The 27,137-nt window shown below is 31.6% G+C and overlaps 3 protein-coding genes across 7 annotated transcripts in view; 1 reads left to right on the forward strand and 2 right to left on the reverse strand.

Moving 5' to 3' along the window:
- Positions 1-5,457: 5,457 nt before the first annotated feature.
- LOC143062739 (uncharacterized) lies at positions 5,458-12,142 on the reverse strand. Of its 2 annotated transcripts, none has more exons than XM_076234501.1 (4): positions 12,124-12,142; positions 7,822-7,878; positions 7,223-7,494; positions 5,458-5,560 (listed from the first exon to the last, which is right to left on the reverse strand). In XM_076234501.1, exons 2-4 carry the CDS (start codon positions 7,847-7,849, stop codon positions 5,465-5,467), a joined length of 396 nt encoding a protein of 131 aa, XP_076090616.1. In that variant the 5' UTR covers positions 7,850-7,878; positions 12,124-12,142; the 3' UTR covers positions 5,458-5,464. The 2 variants fall into 2 exon arrangements, with proteins under 2 accessions (XP_076090616.1, XP_076090615.1); XM_076234500.1 differs by lacking the exon at positions 12,124-12,142 and adding an exon at positions 8,031-8,049.
- Positions 8,352-16,241, forward strand: LOC143062740 (microtubule nucleation factor SSNA1-like). The gene is made up of 3 exons (XM_076234502.1): positions 8,352-8,506; positions 13,482-13,681; positions 14,810-16,241. The coding sequence occupies exons 1-3, from the start codon at positions 8,455-8,457 to the stop codon at positions 14,912-14,914; spliced, it is 357 nt and encodes a 118-aa protein (XP_076090617.1). The 5' UTR covers positions 8,352-8,454; the 3' UTR covers positions 14,915-16,241.
- A 6,644-nt stretch (positions 16,242-22,885) lies between these two features.
- The window catches only part of LOC143062741 (endoplasmic reticulum transmembrane helix translocase-like), a 31,462-nt gene continuing 27,210 nt past the window's right edge, over positions 22,886-27,137 (reverse strand). For all 4 annotated transcript variants that reach the window (XM_076234504.1, XM_076234506.1, XM_076234507.1 and 1 more), the window contains 3 exons: positions 26,822-26,933; positions 25,535-25,678; positions 22,886-24,061 (listed from right to left, as the gene is read on the reverse strand). In XM_076234504.1, the coding sequence (XP_076090619.1) occupies positions 23,954-24,061; positions 25,535-25,678; positions 26,822-26,933 (364 nt within the window). In that variant the 3' untranslated portion in view covers positions 22,886-23,953. The remainder of the gene's footprint in view (positions 24,062-25,534; positions 25,679-26,821; positions 26,934-27,137) is intronic.

Here is a 27,137-nt window from a genome sequence, read left to right on the forward strand (position 1 = left end):
AGTATATAAGTCAATAATTGGTGTGGTTTCCTTAAAAGTTTATAACTCTATAGTTTTGAAAAGTTCACAGGAGGTATAAATGTGAAGTTTGATAAATTGAATACAATACATTTCATGGTTATTGCCATGTACAAGTTGTCAACACTGAATTCTTGACAAATAAGTGACTGACAAATCACTACAACTAATCAAAGAGCAGATTGCTCTGAGGGATATCATTGCCGTTGTTTCATTGACACATGTACACATGTAGCTGGATAATATTATTTCAAAACTAATTAAAAAAAAAAGTAAAATCACAAAAATACTGAACTTAGAGGAAGATCAATTGGGAAAGTCCATAATCACATGGCAAAATCAAATAACAAAACGCATCAAAAACGAATGGACAAAAACTGTCATATTCCTGACTTGGTACAGGCATTTTCAAATGTAGAAAATGGTGGATTAAACCTGGTTCTATAGCGCTAACCCTTTCACTTTAATGACAGTCTCATCAATTTCCGATATTTTTACATTGATGCGTTAAATAAACAGACACAATAAATATAATAGTCAAAATATGGGTACATCAGTCATCATCGTTTAACAATTTTAAAAGGAACAATTTAACAGAACACAAAAACATCTACTATCTGCGAACACATTTATTGAGTGTCTGACGTCAGAAAATTTTATACGTCACATAAATTTGTCGTTCAATGTGCGTACACACAATTTTAAAATTTTCATGGGAATGTTAGCATACAGGGTTAAAAAATCAAAAGTATGTAAGAATAAATTTAAGAAATAGACCGAGATTTAAAGTAGTCCAAAAGTTATATATAGAATTTATAAGAATCCAAAAATAGTTAATACCACTACGCGATTGAATGATTTTGACGTTTGTGGTTCAACGTATATTGTAATTCATAGTAGAAATATATCATAATGACATATAATAGAAACAATATCATACTGACGGGATCTTTTAAAGTACAGAGTCACGTTATAAGAACAAAAGAAATACAAAAAGTCGCAAATACAAAACAAACCACAAAAAAATGAAAGCCAATACAAACACATTGACGAGATGTATAAGTACCGAGCCACGTGAAACGGATATCACATGAAACCATTCAACAGTAAAAGTAATATTAATAATAGAACAAAGACAAATGAAAGAACTATAAAACACGTTGTTAAAAGAGGGACGAAAGATACCAAAGGGACAGTCAAACTCATAAATCTAAAACAAACTGACAACGCCATGGCTAAAAATAAAAAAGACAAACAGAAAAACAATAGTACACACGACACAACATAGAAAACTAAAATGATAAACAACTTCAGTACGAAGAATCTATACATCAAGACCATCGTGTATTATTTGAGAAGTTGATACGGAATATTTATCAACAAGGTCTTGGTACCTTCCGATGAACTTTTTTAGAAAAAGAACGAGACGTTCTTTGACATACCCCTGTTTCATCAACTTTCTACTCAGACACTGATGACGTATTTCAAAGTCTGAGTAGGAGCTGCAAGCTCATACTCCCACATGTAAAATAGTTACCGCACATGTAAAATAGTTACAAAATAGCCAATCCCGGTTAAAAGTGTATGAACAATGTAATGAGTCCTATTGTGTTTTATTTTTGTACTATCAATTCCAATTTTACTTTCCACAGCAGTCACTGAGACTCAGAGTGAGAGAAGGTATCTTATCACCTATTTTCCTACGTTAATTCTAGGAGGAATCCCATTTCTAACTCTTTAAATATTTAATTTCCTTTGGGTCAGTGATCCTGACTCCTTTCCGTACACATTCCTCGGTTTAAATTGCAATCGTTTTTAATATAACACGACGTTTATTGACAGAACATTAGCTCGAAGTGTTGTTTTGATTCAGAATTCACAAAAGTTACTTCCGGAAGGGAGACAACTCGAAACGATAATATGGAAGACTCCATTTCACCTGAAGGGGTGTTCTACGATGCGGACTACATTTATTTTGATTTAAATGATGCATATGATTTAAAATTATGCAACAACAATAACTCTCAATAGAAGACATACATAGAAAAGATCCCATGAGTTATAAATTAGTAAATTGAGTGGGGAATCCAGAGCAACCATTCAATCTAAAACCCCTTGAAGTCAAGAAACAATACGCATGCGCATAATTCCAAAACAAACCCTTGAGCAAGAACGTATATTAAATGTTTATTAAACGACCTAGATGGTTCTCTATTTCTTTATGGAAGTACAATCTCAAATATCAGTTTCATAACGGTAACATATAAGAAAAACTCCATTTCGGTTCTTATATGACAGAAATAGATTTATCGGAATACAGAGAACGATCGCATTTTATCAAAACTGGGAATTCCCTCTGACGTGATTCTAAATTTATAAAACACTAAAAATAAATACTGCTTAATTCTGATTTTCCGTGTTGTTAAAAACACGCATATAAGTCAAGGGAATTATCAAACATGAAGATTATGAAGAGAACATTATAGGAAAGTTGTTTAAGTTCAATCCCTTTGTTCGTTTTTACCTTTTAAAGCAAGACAATCATAAGAATCTGAGATGTTCCTTAATGTTTAGAATAAAACGATTGACGCGAGGGCAATGCTCTGAGCCACCGGTATAAGTCTACAGATTGCTTGAAAGCAATCGTATCCCAAAAATGCTCTATATCACTCGAAAATATCCTTATTATAGCAATTTATGAACTGACCACAACGTCGGTGGAGTAAATTTATCAATCGGCAATCCTCGGGTGACTCCGCTACTCTCCTTGTAAGAGGTACGGAATCGGCCGAGTTGTGACGAATGGAAATATGTTTGTTATTATACATGCTATGTATGAAAATGCTAGATCCGTGTTAGGCAAGGTTCAAAGTTATCTGAATATATTCAAGTAATATTGGTGTTCGTTAAGGTGAAAATCTGTCTCCTGTACTCTTTTCACTGTTTTTAAATGACCTGGTAGAGTTTATTTCCAAAGCTTATGATGGTCTATCTGATGTATGTGATGCAACTCACCTAGTACTTGATACTGATGAAATTTCTGTTTATTTAAGATTATACTTGTTGTTATATGCTGATGACACTGTTATTTTAGCTGAATCCAAGGTAGAATTACAAACTGCTCTTAACGCAATGTACTTGTATTGTAAGACATGGAATTTAGAAATTAATGCTTCAAAGACAAAAGTTGTTGTATTTAATAAACGTAAAATTATTGACAAACCTGTATTTACTTTAAATGGTGAAATTTTAAATGTAGATGACTTTGTGTATTTAGGTATAATTTTTATGTCAAATGGATCTTTTTCCAAAAACAGAATTAAATTGTTGGATCAGGGTAGAAAAGCAATGTATAGTATGTTGAGAAAATGTAGATCCTTTAAAGGGACGACATCAAAAGATCGATGTAGGATAAAAAAAACTTAAATCGAATAGTTTGGGGTGGGGGGTCAACATTGCTGCAAGTTTTGTTAATCTAAAATCGATTTTACATATATCCATATAGGTAAATCAATTTTTCCCAAATTAAGTTAAGAAGGGGGGTAGGGGGGTCAGCGAAAAAACTATGTGAATTAAGATTTTTATCCTACATTGAACTTTTGATGTCGTCCCTTAGGTTTACCTATTGATATCCAACTTAAAATGTTTGATACTATGGTTTCTCCAATTCTACTTTATGGTTATGAAGTGTGGGGTTATGAGAATAATGCTGCTGTTGAATCTTTGTTTTTACAATTTTACAAAATTATACTTGGTGTTAAAAAATCTACTCCTAATTGTATTTTATATGGAGAATTAGGTAGATATCCTACTGACATATTTATAAAGAGCAGAATGATAGGTATGTGGAAAAGGCTCGTATGTAATAAACAAGACAAGATATCTGCTATGTTGTACAAATTGTTGTTTAATATGCATAAGAAAGATTTTTTCCATTCTAAGTGGATAACATATATTGAAAATATCTTGAATGATTTGGTTTTTCTGAATATTGGATTGTACAAAATGTACCAAAATGTATAAATTTATCAAAACTTGTTAAACAGAGATTATGTGATCAATTTAAGCAGAATTGGTATACAACTATTTTTAACTCACCAAAATGTCTTAACTACAGAATTTTTAAATATAATCATGGTTTAGAATTTTATTTACTTAATTTACCAGATGATTTGAAAAGAGCCTTATGCAATTTTAGATGTCTAAATCATCGACTCCCTATTGAAAGGGGTCGCTTTTGGGGTATAGAACGTGACGACAGAATTTGTGACATATGTAACAAAAACCAATTAGGTGATGAATATCATTATTTATTTAATTGTACTTTTTTCAATAATGAAAAGAAATCTTTATTACCTTGTAATCTTATTACCAATCATAATACTGACAAATTTTATGAATTATTTAATTCTGACTCTTACAATGTTGTTCTTACAATTGCAAAATTTTGTAAAATTGTACTAGCTGTTGTTAATTAAACTAAAATTGTTTCAACCATTAATATGTCCATTTGAAGTTTACTGTCTTCCTTTATAAATGCATTACTTTTTCAAATGTATATATATGTTAATGAATGTTTATAATGTTCACTGTAGACTTGCTACATGTCCCTTCCTAATTATTATTTTTTTTTTCAATTTTGCCCCTTTAATAATTTTACTGCTATAACTAGGAGATTACAATTATACTGACATCTGCAGGAGGAAGCCTTTCTCCAAGGGCAATCAGTAGGCTGGCACTTATCAGTAAACATATAAATTAGTAAGAGAGAAATATTAGAAAGGGAATTGTAGCAAGTCTATGTTCACTGCATTACTTTGATACTTTGTTATTTGTTATATTATGAATACTTATGTAGTATTTGTTATTGTTCACATACCCCTGTTGGGGTCTTTGAGAAATAAAAAACTTGCAACTTGAAACTTGGTAAATTTATGACATTTACGTCGGATGACTATTCGTTGTATTAACTTGTGTCGTGAAGTTAATGTTACAGGTTATACATTGTGACTTGGATGGAGAGTTGTCTCATTCGCATGCTCTCGTGCCACATCTTCTTATGTATACTAGATTCATAGGAATCTCTGTGTGGTGGATCTTCGATCACTGTTCAAGCACAATACTTATAATATATGAATAAAATATCCACTTGTTTGAATGGGTAATAAGCTGTTCCTTTAAAATTGAAGCAAGCTTGCTGAGTGAAGCGTATACAGTTTATTTAAGAAGATCATTCTGTTTGTAATTTTGACTAAAATTACAACATTTAAATTCTAAATACATTAAAATTGTATCAGCGCCGTGTTTTTCTTACAAAAAATAATGACATATAGATTGGATAGTAATTAAAATAAGTAACTGATATATTTAGAGCTTTTTTAGGTATTGATTAAACTTCAATATTTCCTTTTTTTATATATATAAAACAGTACTGAAATGCTTCTAATCAAATTTCTTTATTTGTTTCATAAGTATGATTTTCTTTCAGCATAGTTGTCTGTCTCTTTAAACTGTTGATCAGTAGTTTAGACGTCTCATTTATCTGCAAAACAAAAGATGACTGTGAATTCGAAGGCATGCGTTAATTTCTCACGGTAAAACATTTTCATATTATTTATCTATTATAAAAAAAATGTGGTATGTTTGCCAATGAGACAACTCTCTACAAGAGACCAAATGACACTGAAATTTACAACTATATGTCACGGCCGTATGGCCTTCAACAATGAGCAAAGCCATTACCGCATAGTCGGCTATAAAAGGCCATGAAATGACAATGTAAAACAATTCAAACGAGAAAACTAACGGCAACATTTTTGTACAAAAATGAATGAAAAACAAATATGTAACACATAAACAAACGACAACCACTGAATTACAAGCTCCTGACTTGGAATAGGCACACACATACATAATGTGGCGGGGTTACACATGTAAGCGTGATCCCATCCCTCCCCCTAACCTGGGACGGTGGTGTAACAGTACAACATAAGAACGAACTATAAAAATCAGTTGAAAAAGGCTTAACTCATCATCAGATGGACACAAATACAAATACTACAAAATTATACAAGTGGACGTGGCAGGGTTCTTGGATATCCCAACAACAACAATTAAGACACTAAATACAGATATGGGTGTACTCGCAGATACTGACAGCTAGTTCAAAGCCACTATAACAACTAATAAAAAAAAATCATGCATGTAAGACTGAATTATCAATCAGTACACATCCAACATCCAATTGATTTAGTGTAAAGATGTCATAAAAATATGATCAAGAGTATTCATTGAAGAAATGAATTTATAAAAGGCAATCAGGAATGTTATGTCACACTCGATAATATCCACATATTCAATATACGAAATACGTTTCACGGTTTGGGTAGCGCACAAGGGACGTGTGTAGAAATTTCTGCGGCAACATAACACCGGTCTCAAAGTCACATCCGAGGTAAAAATCAAAAATTAAAAAATAAATAAGAATAAAAACAATTTTAAGCTCTGTAGTTTAGCTGCAACCCGAATCTGCAGTAGTTCGAACCTTAATTCCAAAGCGAAAATTAACCCATGGTTTTAACCTAGAAATTGAATATTAACTCAAGGTAATACTCACACTCTTACTAAAACTGTAATTCAAGGTTTAACTCGAAGTCTTGAAGAAAATTCAAATTATATTAAACTCCTACCTTTATCATGTTTACATTTGTATGTAAGTGGAACTTAAAATTGCTAAAAAGATTCATGTAAAACATAACCTAGATCAGCTTTAATGAAATAAAATAGAATTTGATAGTGTGTTTGGGTGTGTTTCTTTCCATTTCTTTCCCAGATTTTTTTTGTGTACATTTGTGGCAAAGAGGGCAACTGAGATTCCACATTACTCAAGTATATTCGGGATGAAATATACATAAAAATGTGATTCAAAGTATAAGAATCTGAAGTGTTTTCTTACGACCGACAGGTGCAACATGTAGAGCATGATCTGCTTACCCTTTCGTGGTACCTGAAATCACCCCCAGTTTTGTGTAGAGTTTGAGTTGTTTATGGTCTTTAGTTTTCTATGATGTGTATGGTGTACTATTGTGTGTCTGTTTATCTTTCTTTTTTTTTTTGGCCATGGCGTTGTCAGTTTATTTTTGATTTATGAATTTGAAGTCCCTCTGGTATCATTCGCCCTTCTTAAAAAGATATTCAAGTTTACCTTTGCAAAGTTTTTTTCTGCTTCGGTAATTTGATCGATAATTTCTTTGCTTTCTTTTTCCTTTCCAGTAAGGCTTTCGTCTACTTTCTTCAGTCTATCAAGTCTTCCTTTAATTTCCGTCTGAAGTCGTGAACACTCGTGTGCTAATTGCTTTTTGTCATATTTTTCGTAGGTTTTCTCCCATAATGGAATTTCATTTAATCCATCAGCCATTTCAGGTCTAACTTTTGGATTATATGTCCTTATATTGAGTTTGTGGAGCTTCTTAGAGCCTATCAAAATATACCGAATGAAATATTGTAATGTGTAAGTTCCAGTCAAATGTATTTTCGTTCATAAAATTATTAGATACTGACACATGACGAATACTAAGGAATCATATCATGAAATCGTTAAATAAGAATTACAAATTTTATTGATGAATTTATTTTTCTTTCTTTAATGAGTGACTCAGTCTTTACTCTGTTGTTAATATTAAAAATGAGTTTCGACATGATGATTGACTCTCCATGATTTGATCATGTCTCCGGCAAAGTTTCAACAAATAAGATTGACCGACCCGAAGCAATGCATTTCTATTCTAAGTTTAAAAACAATACCTTGTTGTTTGTCACAAATTCCACCCATCTTTGTGTTTGATTTCCATAATTAAAAATCTGCAAGAAAAAAGTAAAATTCAGTTAAATATTTAAAAAAAAACAGAAACTGGTTATGGTAATCATTACATTTTTGTTTTGGTTCAAAATATTAACAATAATCTTAACCATTTATTGATTATTTCACAAAAGAATTTCACACAGAAACACACTTGTATTTAAACTTTCAATTCACTAGCAGTAAATTAAGCTGTACGTATACGTACAGCTTAAAACTCAGTGATGTGATATTCGATCCGTTATTTACTAAGGGTGCTAAAGGAGGGGGTAATTGAATTATGAAAGTTCGAACGCTTAAAAATTTCTTTTTCTCTATTTGTTTCAACAATTCCTTATCCTATATTTCTTTATTTCTTTTTTTTCTTATCTATCCTACATATATATACGTTTTTGGCGACTCGAGAAAAATCCGGAATAATATCGTCATTATTCCGTAACCGAAACACTTTTAATTTGAACAACATTCTTTATGACGTAGAACTCATTTTTGCTTATCAACACAAAAAGTGCAAACAAGTTTTGACAGCGAAACTCAAATTTACTTCATTCATTTTTTTGCTCTCAAGCGCCCTAAATATGTCGCAACAAGGGGCTGCTTTACAGAGTTATAATAACGAACTCGTAAAATGTAAGTAACAATCGTTAAAGTTTAGCATTTCATTCGTAACAAACATTGCAAGATTTTTTATAAAACCAAGTCCAAAACAAACACACAAATACGATATATATATATAATTCCAGAACTTAGTTTTCTATCAAAATTTCGCTTTAAGAGAGTATTTGAACACAAGAAAACTATTGAACCAAGTAGTTAAGTCGAAATAATTAATCAGAAAATTGAACGAACGTCATCAAGATTATTTTGGTGCCATGGTGGACAATCATTGTACATTTGTACATGTACAAAATGTATCTATGTCTATGACAGATGTTAAAGATGTCAAATGTTTACATTGTCTAAACCTTTATCCTGTCCACTTTTATTTGAATGATACCCACTGAATAAGACAGGTCACTGGATATGTACTAACATTAGCACCAAACCACTTTCGCACCCTACACATTCCCACCTCACATGTTCGCTCCCGAAGTCTGTTTGCTCCCTACACGTTCGCACCCAATTTATACCAAATAATTCTATTTTCTTGAATAAAATTTGAGGAATTATAATATAGATTTTTTTCTATTAATTTGATGATTAATTATTAAATGTTAATTATGTCATTATGTATGATTACGGTGCAGTCCGGTGTATCCGCGCACCTAAGACTTATGTCTTCACTTCATTTAACTGATAAAACCAATAATTGGATAATATTGTGTGAATACATTCATAACATACTTTTATTTCATAAACTTATCAGTTTGTAGGGTTTCACCCTCAAGATGTTGTTGTAATGGGTTTCCAAAATTGGGGAAACCCATTTCTGAGAGTTCCTCCAATGTCCGGTGATTTTGCGCATGCCTTCCAAAAATAGCTTATTTTGAATAGAGGAAAGATTTGCTGCTACAAAATGTAGCTAAATTCAAACCAAGCACACTGCCAATGATGCAGAGCAAAAATTATTTCAATTTGATAAAAAATTGACTTAAGTATAACAAATTTTATCTGATGCTGAATTTCTTTTAATGGCCATTGGCCAAATATTGTAAATCACGGGATTGCAGTTATTATTTCAATCTGGAACTTATCTATTTTATTCTTTTTTCTCCCTTCGGAATGCTAAAACAATAACAAGAACAATTTCGTTTGTGTTACGGTGTTGATATAACTATATCAGCAAATGCGCGGTATCACCGGCCGCGCGGACACCGGGGACTCCACTGTACTGCTAATTGGTAAATTATACACAGCTAAATTTGGTGTTATTGTTGAGTGTTTAATGATCATATAAAAAAGAAGATGTGGTATAATTGCCAATGAGACAACTGTCCACAAGAGACCAAAATGACACAGACGTTAACAACTATAGATCACCGTACAGCCTTCAACAATGAGCAAAGCCCATACCGCATAGTCAGCTATAAAAGGCCCCGATATGACAATGTAACGAGAAAACTAACAGCCTTATTTAAATAAAAAATGAACGAAAAAACAAATATGTAACATATAAACAAACGACAACCACTGAATTACAGGCTCCTGACTTGGGACAGGCACATACATAACAGTACAACATAAGAACGAACTATAAAAATCAGTTGAAAAAGGCTTAACAATAACTCATCAGATGGACAAAAATACAAGTGGACATGGCCAGGTACTTGTACATCCCGACAACGTATTTAGCTTGGTATGAGTAAAACTTTGAAGATTTTAAATCAAAAACTTAAAAGATAATTGTTTTTTACAGCTTGGCTCCTTTGAACTCATGTAAAAAAAATATTTATAGCAATACACTAACCAAAACATGATTAAAATTTTATCAACACATAAAAAAACGTTGTCAGAATCTCACTTTACATGTACTTAGAAACAATGAATTAATTTTTTTATATAGAGCAGTACACTTGCCTAAACATGATTAAGATTTATTCAACACATTAAAAAAACGTTGTCAGAATCTCACTACATGTATATATAGAAACAATGAACAAAAAATATTTATAGCCATACACTTACCAAAACTCGATTTTTAAATTCTATACATGTACAGTGTTCTCCCAAGATACATGTATGTCATATAGCATCCTGGTGAAAAAGGAAATTTGAAATAGCATTTGGTTTCTAAAAATTATAGCATCACATCCATAACACAATCTATAAGAAAATGAATTCAGATACATGTAGCATCACATTCAAAAATATAGCATCACATTACCATGATGCTTAAAGGCCATGGGGAGAACACTGATATAAATAATACCAATAAAAATTGTGCGCTAACGTGTAGGGTGCAAACAGACTTTGGGTGCCAACGTGTAGGGTGCGAAATTTCAAGGGCGCGAACATGAATGGGGACGAACAGACCCGGATTCCAAGTGAAGCATGATCTGTTTCTCTATCATGAGGCCAGGGTAGTAATGCCTTTTACCGTCAGGCGTCAAACAGCAAATTTCGGTTACTGTTAAATTGATTAAAAATTTTACCCCCATTACCACCCTCTTTCATGTCTATCGGGTGAAAAAAATTTCCTGAATATTCTTATCCTACATAATGTATCTGTCTATATATTCTTATATTTGATTACAAGATAAAATTAGCATACACATATAGGAAAGTGTTTCGTGTTTTGAAATAATATTAATAGCCCTACAAGGAAAAAATTAATGGTCGCCCATTGGGACCAGAAATTGACCTGGGCAATCTTTTTATTCAGTTGTGGTAGCCCAGGTGGCGAATTGAAAAAAAGTACTTGACTGAAGGAAATCAGCTGTTTACTTTAGCTCCAAGTGTGGGCTACTTCACTGACAAAAAATATTAAATCAAAAAGAAGAAAATAATCTGTTTAAAATGTATACAGGCAAGTGTCGAGAGAAGTATTGTCGTAAGGTCACGGTCGCAATACACAAGGATGTAAAATCAGTATTTACCTTAAAGCTTTGACTAAATATTATAAGTTCACGTTAATTCAGGTCACTGATTGGTCGTCCATTTAAAGTCGTAAAGTATCAAATGTTTGTAAGGACATGAAGGATATTAAGAGAGACATTCCAACAGTCATCAAGAATTGTTCGGTTTTGGCTTCAAGAAAGCGAAGTTAGTCAACGAAGATGATAATAGAATGTTATGAAATGATATCAGTCTGACAAATAGATATAGATTCTACCACTGCATCGAGTGTAATACGATATTTATCCACTCGAGACGGTCAAATTTTCAAATATAAAACGCAAGGCTCGCCGAGCGATTTAAATATTTAAAATTTAACTGTCGAGAGTGGATAAATATCGTATTACACTAGATTTGGTGGTAGAATCTGTATCTCTAATGATTTTCAAACAATATGCAGGCAAACATATTCCTCTTTTTCGAATGATCTGCAAAAAGATGTGTACTTTCTATGTGACGTCATCAGACACGGTCGTCTTTTTTCATGCCGTCACAATATGAAATTCAGAGGAAAGCAAGAAAATTTGACATCACAATTGGATTTTAACCAATGAAGAACTGAGATCAAACGAACCACACGTTGATTAAATTTTTTTATACAATGGGTGCAGAAAGGGATAAATTGACGAAGAATTAGAGAAAAGAAAGTATAACATGTAATGTTGTTATATTAAGAATCTGGAAAACAGTACCTTTTGTAGTTTTGTAGTCCCTTTTCAAAGCCCATGTGGTGTCCAGAGAGTGAAGGTCTAAAACGAAAGTAGAATATATTGTTGACCACAAATAAATAACATAAGTTCAAAATGATTTCAGTTTCCTACTTGACTGAACTTATGACTGCTTTTGAAATACGTGTACAATGTATAAGTCTTTTTAGAAAAAAAGAGGGGTCATTTGTTTACAAATGAACGTAGTTAAGCAAAATAAAATGACCAAGATATTTAATAAGGCCAAATAATAATATATGTGAGGTTACCCGACATACCCTAGTTAAAAGATACAATGTAAAATGTATGTGTAAAAAAATACCAAGTTCAGCCAACTTTGCAGTCTTCATCAGTGATAGTAAAATAAAGTGGGCTACTAAATTTTTGTCTGGGCAAACTGATTATAAAGTCTAGTAACCCAGCTGGCTACTGGCCTTAAAAAGTAAATTTTGACCCCTGCGATATACATGATATACATTTTGTAGTTGTTTAGGTGAAGTCTGTGAAATATTATATAAACAGATCTAGAGTGTGACCATAAGCATTTGTCACTTTTTATGCCCCACTTTATTGTGACCTAAGACTTGAAACTTAGTACACATGTTCCCTAATTTAAATGCCAAATTAAAGTTTTGACCCCAATTTCACAATCCACTGAACATGGAAAATGATAGTGCAAGTGGGGCATCTGTGTACTCTGGATACATTTTTGCTTCACTTATTTCATTCAAAACTAAATCTTTTCAAAAAAATATTTTGTACTAAGTATTCAAATTTCTGACCAGTATGATTTTGAGCAACTTGGTACCAACAGAAGCAGATTTGTCACAGGAATATTTGGTTGTATTTTTGTTGTGTCTCTCTCATTTTCATTTTCTCACGAGATCAACAAAAAAAAATATTTTCTGTTCAGAAATTTGCAATATATATTTTTCAAACAATTTAATTGTAAAATTTTATTATTGGTGTTTACATCAGCATAAAATAAAAACAAAAAAAGGCAATACTTTGCCCTACATGCAATAAAAAAAATATTCTTTAGACATGTTAGACTATTTTATGTCTTTTATACTTTTAGCTATGTACCAGTGTACTGTTCATTGATACATCACAAAATTAACAGATAAAAATCACATAAAAAGTCCTGACATTTAGAGATAGATATACCAGACTAATTTATTCACTGTTTTAATTCCCATCTGAATTTTGAGACTTAAAAGGGAAGAAAATATACATGTATCTATTGAAAAACTGTAAAAATTTCTGTTGAGATTACATCCTTTCAATCTCAAACTTGTCAAGGATTATTTTATCCTTACAGCTAATTTTTCTCTATATTTCAGGTATAAATGACCTGTGTCAAAAGAGGGATGATCTCCATAAACAAATTCTTCAAGAAGAGGAGGAGAAACAAAAATTACAAAATGACATTAGAATCCTAACAGAGCGATTAGCTAAAGTCAATGAAGGTCTTAGTAAAAAGATGGCGTCAAGAAATGAATTTGATAAGACTATTGCTGAAACTGAATCAGCGTATATGAAGGTATACTTTTATTATTGCTTTGGTTTTTTTTTTACTGAGGTCAACCACTTTTACAACTCAAATACGATTGTTTCAGTTTTAAATTGACATGATTTATTGGTACATGTACTTTTTTTAGCAAGTTATTTATTACATGTGCACATACATATACAGGTACTGTACAGGTACATAATTTGATTTTTGTTTTACAATAAACAGTGAATTATTAGATAATATCAGCTAAATGTTTATATTCAATAATATCAAGTGTTAAAAAAATACAAATAGGTTTAAAAATCAAAATGTTCAAGGTGCAGTCGAACAGAAGAAAGATTTTGTTTTAAAACAAGGTGTTGATTTCATTTGAATGTAGTATTGTACTGAATGTAATTGATCACTTCATGGTTGGTTGGTTGATTGATCTGAAGATAGTTGTCAATACACAATTGTTTTATTTTAAATTAAGTCAGTATGACAAGTTATAAAGGAGGGTATTAATGGAAACCCTTTGTGAACGCTAATGTTGAAAAACAGATTATTATTTATTGAAATATTATCATTATTATATAAGGAATAGTTTAAATTGAAGAAATAAATTTAAAATGAGAGTTTCAAGACTGTTTTTAAAAAGAAAAAAAAAGGAAAAATCAGTGCTCAGTTATAATTTGTATGAATTAATTTCAGTTTGAATCGAGTGTTTCAAAGTTTAATAATTCTTTAATCAGTTTTAAAAAAAATATATGTATTCCATTTTGCTTTGAGAGCAAATTCTTTTCATTAACAGATTATGAATGAAGCTTTTGATAAAAAAATAAAAGAAGTTATTTTTATCGTAAGAAAGTTAGGAAAGTTACTTGCCCAGTTTAACTGTTTTTAAATTCTGTTTGGGTCTGAATGTAAAAAAAAATCTGTGTATAAGGGTCCAGCAGCCACATTCTTATTTTAATCCCTAACATGCCTAATATTCAAGAGAAAAAGGATAATTGATCTTAGTTCTATGGAGGAAAATTACAGATATATTTGTCAAAAAAAGGTGATTATTGAAATTTTCAAACCTGACACTAAAATAGGTGATAATAAAATCACTTGTTTGAGTCATACCCCTGACTGTTCATAAATTAACCAAAATATTTAACTTTTGCATTACAGATTTTGGAGAGTTCACAGACTTTACTGAATGTATTAAAACGAGAATCCCATACTCTAAAGGACAAAGGAGGACAGAGCACCAGAGTCCATTCCCAGGTCTCATAGACACATCAGCTGTTGATATAATGATCTTTGAGCTTTTAACATTGGGGTGATATCTCACACGGCATTGACGATTGTTTTCACCATTCTAATAAGTCATGACAATTATACATTATTTTTTATATGTTTTTTTTTAAAGTCGTTCTGTGTAAACCTGTGACATTTGTCATCCTAAAACTTTGATACAAATTTTTTAAACCTTTTCAATTACTAAAATTTGAATTATTGATTATTGAGAAATCAATGGAAGTGGTAATTTCATTAATGAGCCTTAAAAAATATGATCACAGAGAATTAGTACTACTGCATGTAATTAAGTGGCGCTTAACAATTTCATGTTTTGAAACAGAATTCAAACAAAATGTGTTTAATTCATACATGTAGTTTTTACAGCTCTGCTGTTCTTCTATGCCTTTAAATGATGAATTGTACATTCAGATCATCCATCTTGATATATTTCAGTAGTCCTTAAATACATGTACATGTTCAGTAGTAGAACTCTTACACTGTGTGAAGATTTCACTGTCATTGAAGGTTTTTTATTTCGTTACCCCATCAGTAGTACTCTGATTCGTGCTATACAGAGTGCTTTCCATAATCCTGTGATATTTATACTCTTGTCCATGCACTCCTAGGGACTGGTTATTGCACAAAAGTTTGAAATATACATGCACCTGTAATTTTCTCTTTTAATTGGTAGAAAGCAATGGTGGACTAAGATCTTGTATGGAAAAAATGAAAATGATTCTGCAATTAGACTAAAGATTTTAATTGAAATATTTATTGTCTTTAAGAAAGAAAAATGAAACAAAATCTGTTTCAAGGGATTTAAAATATGGCTAAATTTAAAATATGCACAAAACTTTTTTTTCATATTTGAGTTGGAACATACACATATTCAATCTAACATATTTTTTAATCAAACACCAAAGTCTATCATTCCAAGATGAAAAAGTTGTAAAAAAAACCTACTTTTTCTCAGATTTATTAGGGAACATTGAGCTTTTTCTCCATTTTTTGTACTACAAATAAAACACATTTGTTTATTGTATTTATATAATATATTTTTATGTTGATTGATATTTAATGGTATGAAACAACAAGGGATCTTAACACTCAAATTCATTGTACAAGAATTTTTCAAAATTGTTAACAGCTACCAAGATTTGGACATCTTAAATGTGTCTTAGGACTATTTTTTTTTTATAGAATTAGCTGTTGAAAGTTTATTATTTATATTGTGGCACAGTGCAAAGTGTTAAAGTCTCTATAGGTTGGATACCAGGTTTTGTATGATATTTTGAACATAAAAATAAAAGTGATACATAAAGTTGTCTTTGTTTATATTTTCATCTTTAGAACATGATTATTGAAAGGTTTTATTTACTACTGTTTTAGATCACTGTTACTGAAATCAAAGATCTGTCCAATAGCAGGTTTGCTTATTTGGTTTCTTCTTTAGCTCAATGCCCCTTTCTGTACATCTGTGTATTTGGCAAAAAAATTAGGAAAGGAGTAGGTTCGATAAGGTCCTAAAATGGCCCCCTTTTTTAGCGTAAATTTCATATTCGGATTTATTGACCAATATCACGATAAATTATAGCTAAAACATTGACTAGATAGGATATAAGCCATTCTGTTGAAAATTTTACGTTTCTGCGTTTCATTATGACGTCACAAGTTGTACGCATATCGATTTTTCACGAAAAAATCAATGAAAATGGGTAAATTTCCAAAGATTATTTGACAGGAAACATAGAGCGCATACGTCGACAACAAAGATCTTTTAAAATAATGTTTGTGAAGACATTTAACATGTCTTATTCGAATATTAAGCTTGTCAACACCTGCGCTCTATGTTTCCTGGTCCTTTATTTGGTTGAAATCCAGCTGATTTTGTCAAATTTCACCAAAATCCCTTATCTTGACCTTTTTGGGATGTAAAAATCAACGTGTTAGAATTAAACTTTGACAAAAAAAGCCCTGTTTAACTTTCTCACATGTCTTTAAGGCAACTTAAAACAATTATTGTCTTGTAACCATGAACTTTACAATTTGGGCTAAATATGGCACTTACCGAACTTACTCCTTTAGTCCTTACTTTATTTGGCCCTTTTAACTTATTTGGATTCGAGCGTCACTAATGAGTCTTTTGTAGACGAAACGTGCGTCTGGCATATATACCAAATTTAGTCCTGGTATCTATGATGAGTTTATTTGTACAATAACACTACATTTGTACTACTGTCTGTATATTCAGAAATTGTTGAAAGATTTTTATTATTGCGAAAATAATGGAACAGAGTTGTAAATGCAATAATTTAAACTCGCATTTTGAAATATTTCATATGAATTAAACATATTTTTCTCAAAACCGTAAAAATTAAAATCATATTTAAGTCTAAAATGACAAAATCGTAATAGTAAAAGAGGGACAAAAGATACCAAAGGGACAGTCAAACTCATAAATCCAAAACAAACTGACAACGCCATGGCTAAAAATGAAAAAGACAAACAGAAAAACAATAGTACACACGACACAACATAGAAAACTAAAGAATAAACAACACGAACCCCACCAAAAACTAGGGGTGATCTCAGGTGCTCCGGAAGGGTAAGCAGATCCTGCTCCACATGTGGCACCCATCGTGTTGCTTATGTGATTACAAATCCGGTAAAGAGTCTAATTCGGAAGGTCACATTTATGAAAGGGAAGGGGATTGTAGTTACGACGTAAGGAACATATCCGATATCATTTGTGAAACGGTTATTCCATAACGGTCAACCAACTCGTTATGCCGTCCGTAAAATTTACGAAGGGATGATTTCAACTTCACCATTTGGAACTCTTGGTTTAATAGCTTCCTTGTGAACAGCAAACCTCTATCAAGAAAATCATGATAGGAAATGCAAGCACAGGAATATCGTATCAATTGGGAGATATATACCCCGTATGCAGGTGCTGCTGGAATGTTGCTACTTAGAAATGGAAAGTTCACAATTGGAAAGCTGAAATCATCTCTTTTGTCGTAAAGTTTTGTTTTCAACCGACCCTCATTGTCAATTTCTAGATGTAAGTCAAGATATGAAGCCGACTTAACTGTATCTGTAGTATCCTTAATCTCTAGTTCGATTGGATAGATGCGTTCCACATAGTCACCAAATTTTGAATTGTTTAAATACGCGTAATAATTTCTGAATTTACAGTATAAGATTTCTTGGATGATACAAATCTTTTTGATTCGAGGATGAATAAAAGCAGAATTTTAAAATTATTTGCTTATAAGTAGTTAGTTGAGGCCACATTTTTCAAAATAAGATCAAAAACATTGCTGATGTATTATTGACTTGCAAGTGACTAATTCAACCTCATGTGAATCTGTATTCATGTCGACTTCAATTTAAAACCTTAGCTAGAGATGGGTTAACCATGTACTAAGGATTCAGCTTTTCAAAGGAAAAGAATGTCGACATTGAAAGTGAAACAAAGGTGAACCATTTCACAAAAAAATACTGATTTATATTATTGCATGTGTCCATGTGATGTTAATTATTAATTTATTCTTATTGTTACAAGAGAGCGCACATGCTGAAATGTCTTGTCTATTTTATTGACCATATTGGACATCTTCAAAATAAAGATTTACTAGAAGTTTCATATAATAAACTTGACATTAGTTTACCAATGTTCGATAACTATGGTCAAGGTCAGATAAATCCTGGCAGACAAACTTCATTTCATACACCCAATATAGTTAACCTTTTGCTTAAAGTATCAAAGAAACCAAACTGCGAAACTTAATATTGGCAAATGAACCATGCAAATGAGGTCAAGGTCAGATGATGCATAACAGACAGACATGTACACTTTACACTTAAAATAGAATTGTTGTTTTGCTTATACATGTAGTTTAACTGACTTAACTAGGTAAACTAAGCATTGGCAAGAAAATTAAATAGTTTACACAGCCACTCGATAGTAATCTTATGTCTCCCATTCTGCAACGAAAGTCACAGTTGCGATAAAAAGAAAAAAACATTTTGCACTGGGCAAACCACAGATTATACATATTAATAACGGAAAAGTGACCACTTTAATTATCTGAATCCCATGTTAACTAGTAATTGTATGACTTTCCAAATGAAAGACATTGGGTAGAAAACTTTTGCATTAGTTTTTTATCGAGCCTGCAACTTTTGTTGCAGAAAGCTCGACATACAGATAGTGGTCCGGCGGCGGCGGTGTTAGCTCACTTCTTAAAAGCTATATATTTTAGAAGGTGGAAGACCTGGATGCTTCATATTTTGTATATAGATGCCTCATGTTACGAAGTTTCTGTCAGTCACATGTCCAATGTCCTTGACCTCATTTTCATGGTTCAGTGACCACTTGAAAAAAAAGTTCAGAATTTTTGTAACGTTGAATTCTCTCTTATTATAAGTAATTGGATAACTATATTTGGTATGTGCGTACCTTACAAGGTCCTCATGCCCGTCAGACAGTTTTCACTTGACCTCGACCTCATTTCATGGATCAGTGAACAAGGTTTAGTTTTGGTGGTCAAGTCCATATCTCAGATACTATAAGCAATAGGGCTAGTATATTTGGTGTATGGAAGGACTGGAAGGTGTACATGTCCAACTGGCAGGTGTCATCTGACCTTGACCTCATTTTCATGGTTCAGTGGTTATAGTTAAGTTTTTGTGTTTTGGTCTGTTTTTCTCATACTTTATGCAATAGGTCTACTATATTTGTTGTATGGAATGATTGCAAGGTGTACATGTCTAGCGGGCAGATGTCATCTGACCTTGACCTCATTTTCATGGTTCAGTGGTCAAAGTTCAGTTTTTAAGTTTCGATTTTTTTAAATAATATTAAAAGCCAAAGATCAACTATATTTGGTGTATGGAAATATATTATGATCTATATGTCAGTCCTGCAGGTTTTATTTGACCATGACCTCAATTGCACGGTTCATTGGACAGTGTTAAGTTTTTGTTTTGGTCTATTTTTCTTAAACTATAAGTAATAGGTCAACTATATGTGTTGTATGGAAGCATTGTTAGCTGTACATGTCTGCCTGGCATGGTTCATCTGACCTTGACCTCATTTTCATGGTTCATTGGTCTTTGTTTAACTATCTTGTTTAATGTTAAGTTTATGTGACAGTTGTAATAACGCTTTATACTTAGGACTATCAACAAAATTTCAATGATTAGTAAATCATGGCAAGACATTTCAGTGTGTGCACTCTTGTTTTACTTTTGTATATTATGGATTGATTTTATATTGGGTAGGCAGGTTGATCATGTGAAGTTGTAGTGTGTAAGCCATTTATTACATCTGCTTATCATACACTATCTGTTGCTTGTACAAAGAAAAACCTCATCAATCTTTCTGGCTTTTATGGAAGGAAATGATTTTTATTCTGCAGCATGAATATGTTGAGTTGTACATGAAAGCAATTTTGCATATGATTTATAGTTACTTTCTGTTTGCCAAGACATGTAGTTTGAATTTTAAAGCAAATTTTCATCAATGTGTCTGTCTTAAGTCAGGTGCCTTATCAGTGGTTGTCTTTTGGTCTTTATCTTTTCATTTAGTCCTTTATGATTTTAGATCTAGACTTTTGATAGATTATATTTTCTCTCCAGGAAAACAGTATGTAACCAGATGCTCCGCAGGGCGTAGCTTTATACGACCGCAGAGGTTGAACCCTGAACGGTTAGGGCAAGTATGGACACAACATTCAAGCTGGATTCAGCTCTAAATTTGGATTGTGATTAAATAGTTGACACAGCATAGGTTTCTGACACAGAATGAATGTGTTCTAATGAACTTAAAATTTTTGTTTCTCTTAGAGCAATTCACTATGCTGTTGAATATTAATCCTCTCAAAAAAATGTTAGAAGAAATTTTCTTTTTTATTTATGAAATTTCAAATGAGAAAAATTGAACCCAATTTTTTTAATCACATCCCCCTTTCCCTTATTCCAAAACTAATCTCAATTAAAATTTCTAATGGAGTTTGCAACAATAACTACTCATTTAAATACATCATAAAATATTAAGATGTAAAAAAACTGCTTGTTATCACTGAATGGTAAAGATTATTTTAATTTATCAGTTGGTAGTAAAAAGTGAATATACATTGTATATTGTATATAACAAAGATTTAAGTTGATTCTGGACAAAGAAAGATAACTCCAATTAAAAAAAAATCTTGCTATTGCACAATATTTTGCAATTAGATATTTCTTGCTTACTATTCTGGACAAAGAAAGATAACTCTAATTAAAAAAAAATTGATATTTCACAATATTGTGCAATTAGATATTTCTTGCCATTGTGCAATACTGTGCAATTGAAAAGACTTGCTATTGCACAATACTTAATATAATAATTTTAGATCCTGATTTGGACCAACTTGAAAACTGGGCCCATAATAAAAAATCTAAGTACATTTTTGGATTCAGCATATCAAAGAACTTCAAGATTTCAATTTTTGTTAAAATCAGACTAAGTTTAATTTTGGACCCTTTGGACTTTAGTGTAGACCAATTTGAAAACAGGACCAAAAATGAAGAATCTACATACACAGTTAGATTTGGTATATCAAAGAACCCCATTTATTCAATTTTTGATGAAATCAAACAAAGTTTAATTTTGGACCCCGATTTGGACCAACTTGAAAATTGGGCCAATAATCAAGAATCTAAGTACATTTTTTGATTCAGCATATCAAAGAACCTAACTGATTCATTTTTTGTCAAAATCAAACTAAGTTTAATTTTGGACCCTTTGGACCTTAATGTAGAGCAATTTGAAAACGGGACCAAAAGTTAAGAATCTACATACACAGTCATGACAGTTAGATTCAGCATATCAAAGAACCCCAATTATTCAATTTTGATGAAATCAAACAAAAGTTTAATTTTGGACCCTTTGGGCCCCTTATTATGTTGGGACCAAAACTCCCAAAATCAAACCCAACCTTTCTTTTATGGTCATAAACCTTGTGTTTAAATTTCATAGATTTCTATTTACTTATACTAACGTTATGGTGCGAAAACCAAGAAAAATGCTTATTTGGGTCCCTTTTTGGTCCCTAATTCCTAAACTGTTGGGACCTAAACTCCCAAAATCAATACCAACCTTCCTTTTGTAGTCATTAACATTGTGTTTAAATTTCATTGATTTCTATTTACTTAAACTAATGTTATTGTGCGAAAACCAAGAATAATGCTTATTTGGGCCCTTTTTTGGCCCCTAATTCCTAAACTGTTGAGACCAAAACTCCCAAAATCAATCCCAACCGTTCTTTTGTGGTCATAAACCTTGTGTCAAAATTTCATAGATTTCTATTAACTTAAACTAAAGTTATAGTGCGAAAACCAAGAAAATGCTTATTTGGGCCCTTTTTGGCCCCTAATTCCTAAAATGTTGGGACCAAAACTCCCAAAATCAATACCAACCTTCCTTTTGTGGTCATAAACCTTGTGTTAAAATTTCATAGATTTCCATTCACTTTTACTAAAGTTAGAGTGCGAAAACTAAAAGTATTCGGACGCCGGACGACGCCGACGACGACGACGACGACGACGCAGACGCCAACGTGATAGCAATATACGACGAAAATTTTTTCAAAATTTGCGGTCGTATAAAAACAATTATTTTAAGATAAATGGTTGAACTGTTTCATTAGCTCAACTTGCCATAAGCATGATAGAGTCTGCTAACAACAATAATAACCAACAGGACAAGATTTACTGCTGAGTATATGAAACAGGTTCATTGTTATGGACTCTTAGAAATAGTTACAATGCATTACCCTTGCATGAAGATTTTTAACAATTTTTATGTTTTTGTGTAAACTAAATTGATTTGTGTCACCTGAAAACTATCTATTGACAGACAAGCCTAGGCATTATAGCCATTGGGGAACAGACATCAACCCCAAAATAATGGTAAAACAGAGTATATTTCTGGTTTTATTTTGAGATTTCAATATGAAATTATACATTGTTGACAATACAATAAATAAATTCATAAACAATACATTACAATGTTTAAAAAATATGTTATCAGGCAATAATAAATGATACCATTTCACCCACTCTTGACAGAAAAGTTACAAGCAAATTCTACATCATGTTTTTATATTTATGAATTTACGTTTATAACAATATAAAAAAAACATTTACGTCAAGTTAAAATAAAAGGCAAAAAAAAATATATAAATTATAATTTATTTAGAATAAATAAAATAAACTGTTTTGCCATAAAAGAATTAATTATTTTAAGCAAATCATTTTAGATGTTAGGGATTGGGAATTAAGAGTATCAATATTGAATATAAATATTCATAAATAAAATAATCTTTAATTCTTTTTTCAGAAGTCAAGATTTTATGAAAACTTTGAACAAAATATTAAAATTCAGCATGTTCAGAAAATGTGTAGATGATAAAATTAAGAATTGGTAAATTTTTTCGTTTTTTCTCTCAAATTGTGTCGGTTTTATTTTATAAAACTACATACAAGTATTCAATCAGGAAATTTTATCACTGTCATGTGAAGGACATTATTTAATAGATTTATATATAAAAAAAAATCTTTCAAAGAAGTTTCATGAGATTTTATATGTTTCTAATATACTGGTACTTAAAAAAGTATGGGGGCAAGTGGTGCAAAAATTGTGAGCAATGAAAATGGTTTTGCTAAAAATGAATATTTCAGCATTTCAATAAGTTACAGGCTTTTTTTGGGTTCCATATTCTACAGAAATCTAATCACAATGTCATCCATCTCTTGCAAGCTGGCAGATTGAATGGTTTTTATGGACAAACAATGGTTAATCAAAAAAAATAAAATCATGTCTAATCCATGCAAAAAGTATAAAATATTTCATTCTAATATTGCAATTCCATGAATTTTTTTTATATGTATACTATAACTGTCAAGAGGTTTTGTCTACAGAATATGAATTTTGAAATAATTCATTGTTATTGAGCAAGCACCATTGACTACTCTGAGTAAATCTTATGTTGATCGTAGATGTCCCTTTCCAAACAAGAATCTCATTATTCTGTCTATAAGGAAGGATCCTATTATATCAGCTGCTAAAATCTGTAAAACTGTATTTCTAAACTGTAAAAGAAAATTATAACATGTCATTTGATACTAAACTAAGGACTGGTTTAAAGTTGATAAGTTACACACTTTAGAAAAACTCAGAAAAACAATAAAACAATTAAATAAAAACAGCATACACAACCTTGAAGGTAACAAGTATTTGTTAATATATCACTTCTGATATTTTAGGTTGGTTTTGATAAGCTACAATAACCATCAAACTGTCAATGAAACCCTGGTATTTTGCCAAAACAAGTGAAACTGCGAGCTACTGCTCACTGATGATACCCCCGCCGCAAGTGGATAATATTAATAGTGTAAAAATATGCAAGTGTTCGGTAAACAGGAAGTTGTCGAGTGTTGAATCTGAAAACGCATCACACGGTATAGCTGACTTATAAAAATCCTGAAACCAAATTTCAGAAATCCTTGTATTGTAGTTCCTGAGAAAAATGTGACGAAAATTTTTAACTTGGTTATCATGTGTAAAATCATACAAGTGTTCGGTAAACAGGAAGTAGTCGAGTGATGAATCTGAAAACGCATCACACGGTATAGCTGACTTATATAAATCCTGAAACCAAATTTCAGAAATTCTTGTATTGTAGTTCCTGAGAAAAATGTGACGAAAATTTTCAACTTGGCTATCATGTGTAAAATCATACAAGTGTTTGGTAAACAGGAAGTTGTCGAGTGATGAATCTGAAAACGCATCACACGGTATAGCTGACTTATATAAATCCTGAAACCAAATTTCAGAAATCCTTGTATTGTAGTTCCTGAGAAAAATGTGACGAAAATTTTCAACTTGGCTATCATGTGTAAAATCAGACAAGTGTTCGGTAAACAGGAAGTTGTCAAGTGATGAATCTGAAAACGCATCACACGGTATGGCTGACATATATAAATGTTGATACCAAATTACAGAAAGGGTGGATGTGCAGTTCCTGAGAAAAATGTGACGAAAGTTTCATGGGACGGACTGACTGACTGACTGACGGACGGACTGATGGACGGACTGATGGACGGACGGACTGACAGAGGTAAAACAGTATACCCCCCCTTTTTTAAAGCGGGGGTATAATGACTCTTATAATGGTTACTTACTACAGTCAATTGACAACCATTCTTTCTAAATGTTGGTCTCTGATTGACATCACAACCTGACTTATGTATACCTAGTATTTCAAAATTGGTCCGTTTTGGGGTGAATATAATTTCTTTACCATAACGTAAGTATGACTTTAAATAGATTACCTGCTAGCTCAATTTATATTTACTTTTAAAACTACAATTTTAAATTGATAAGATCACAATATCTTTACCCTAACTTACCAACTGTTTCAAAAATTGATAAGCTCATAATATTTATACTAGATACTATAATGGTGTGATAATAATAGTCAAATAAACAACTGAAAAGAGCCTACTTAAAAGCTCAGAGAATTTTCAGAGCTTTCTTGTTAGAATTCATCTATGATCCCTTACCTCTGTTGGTAATTCGACTAGTTCAAATTGTTCTGTAAGTTCTGGAACAGTACCACTAGCCAAGGCTGTAATTGCTCCTCCAGAAAATACAAGACTATATAATAATGGTTTGTTTTCTGTTAAACTTTCCATAAATGGTTTCCCCTGTAAAATAAAATACAACAATATACTGTTATGCTTTCTGTTAGACTTTCAAAAAATGGTTGCCTCTGTAAAATAAAATACAACAATATGATGTTTTTCTATATGCAAGGACTTTCCACAAATGCTTCCACTTTGTATTAATTCTCCAAATGTCAGTTGTTAACATTAAGAAACTATTCAAATTACTGTGTAACCTGTACATGTGTCATTAGACACACTGGGGGACCAGAAAAAAATTTCAAGATTTAGCAGGAAATCAGAATACTCGGGTTTTTCTCCAAGGATGGGCATATTTTAGGACCAGAAAATGTGTCAGTTAAAGCAATATTTTGGAATACATGAGTGTCGGATTAGGTAGGTTACACTGTATTCAGTGATCTTCCCCCGCCATTTAAGGGTCGCATCCATATTGGAATAGATTACAAATATATGTAATCTATTTCAGAATGGAATACTTCAAGGTACCTAAATAGTAACCTTATTTTGTTCCAACTTCTATCCAAATTCAGTGAAAATTAGAAATACAATGAATAATAATAAATCCACAACAATATGGTTTCTTCGATGAAGCCTCATGTCTCATTTACTATGGGTTTATTATTATTCTGGGATATCAATCAAAATAAGTTTCCTCTATTAATACTACGTCAATCAATACGTCTTTTTAACAATCAGAACAATGTGTTTTTGTTTGTCAATACAAAATTTGGACACATTTAGCCTCAGAGATATTAACAGAACAAAATAAAATCTTGCAAAAAAGAAAGAATCATTAGAAATTAAATGAACGTACTAAAGTGATTTCAAAACTAAACAGTGTATTTCCACAGCAAAAATAGGGAAGACTATCTGGGGATAAAAATTGGTATCAGAAATAATTTTAAAACATTTGTGTATCAAATTTTGTAGTAAGGTTTGTTTCCACTTATTAAGTTATTTATTTTTTAATATATTATCAATCCAGATGGAGTTGAACATTTCATGTTTCTACATTAAAGGTACTAGGCTAACAATACATGTAACATACAAAACTGGTAAAGACAACAAAACTGTTGACCTCAGATGACTACATACTCTTGTCAAGATTCAAATGTTTTAAGTACCTGTGATATGGAATCCTTTAATTTTTACTTTTTAACTTACCCTATAATTAACAGCAAATGTTGACACTTGTAATGCCATAGATATAATATAAACTGTTGTGTTTAATATACTAGGTGAAAATTTCCTTTCTAAATCTACAAACTCATCTTCACTGTTTAAAGAAAAATAATAAACAAAATATAATTTATAAATATATTTGATGAATACAAAATGCATCTTACTGTATAACAAGAAGCCATTACTGCAAGGCTATTCAACAAAAGTCTTATCTAAATAGTTATAAATTATCAAATTATATATATGTTGATATCACAAAAATTGTCAACTGCAAGTCAAACTATAAAGCAAGTAAACA

Source organism: Mytilus galloprovincialis, chromosome 2 (genome assembly GCF_965363235.1).
Source record: "Mytilus galloprovincialis chromosome 2, xbMytGall1.hap1.1, whole genome shotgun sequence".
Classification (NCBI taxonomy): domain Eukaryota; kingdom Metazoa; phylum Mollusca; class Bivalvia; order Mytilida; family Mytilidae; genus Mytilus; species Mytilus galloprovincialis.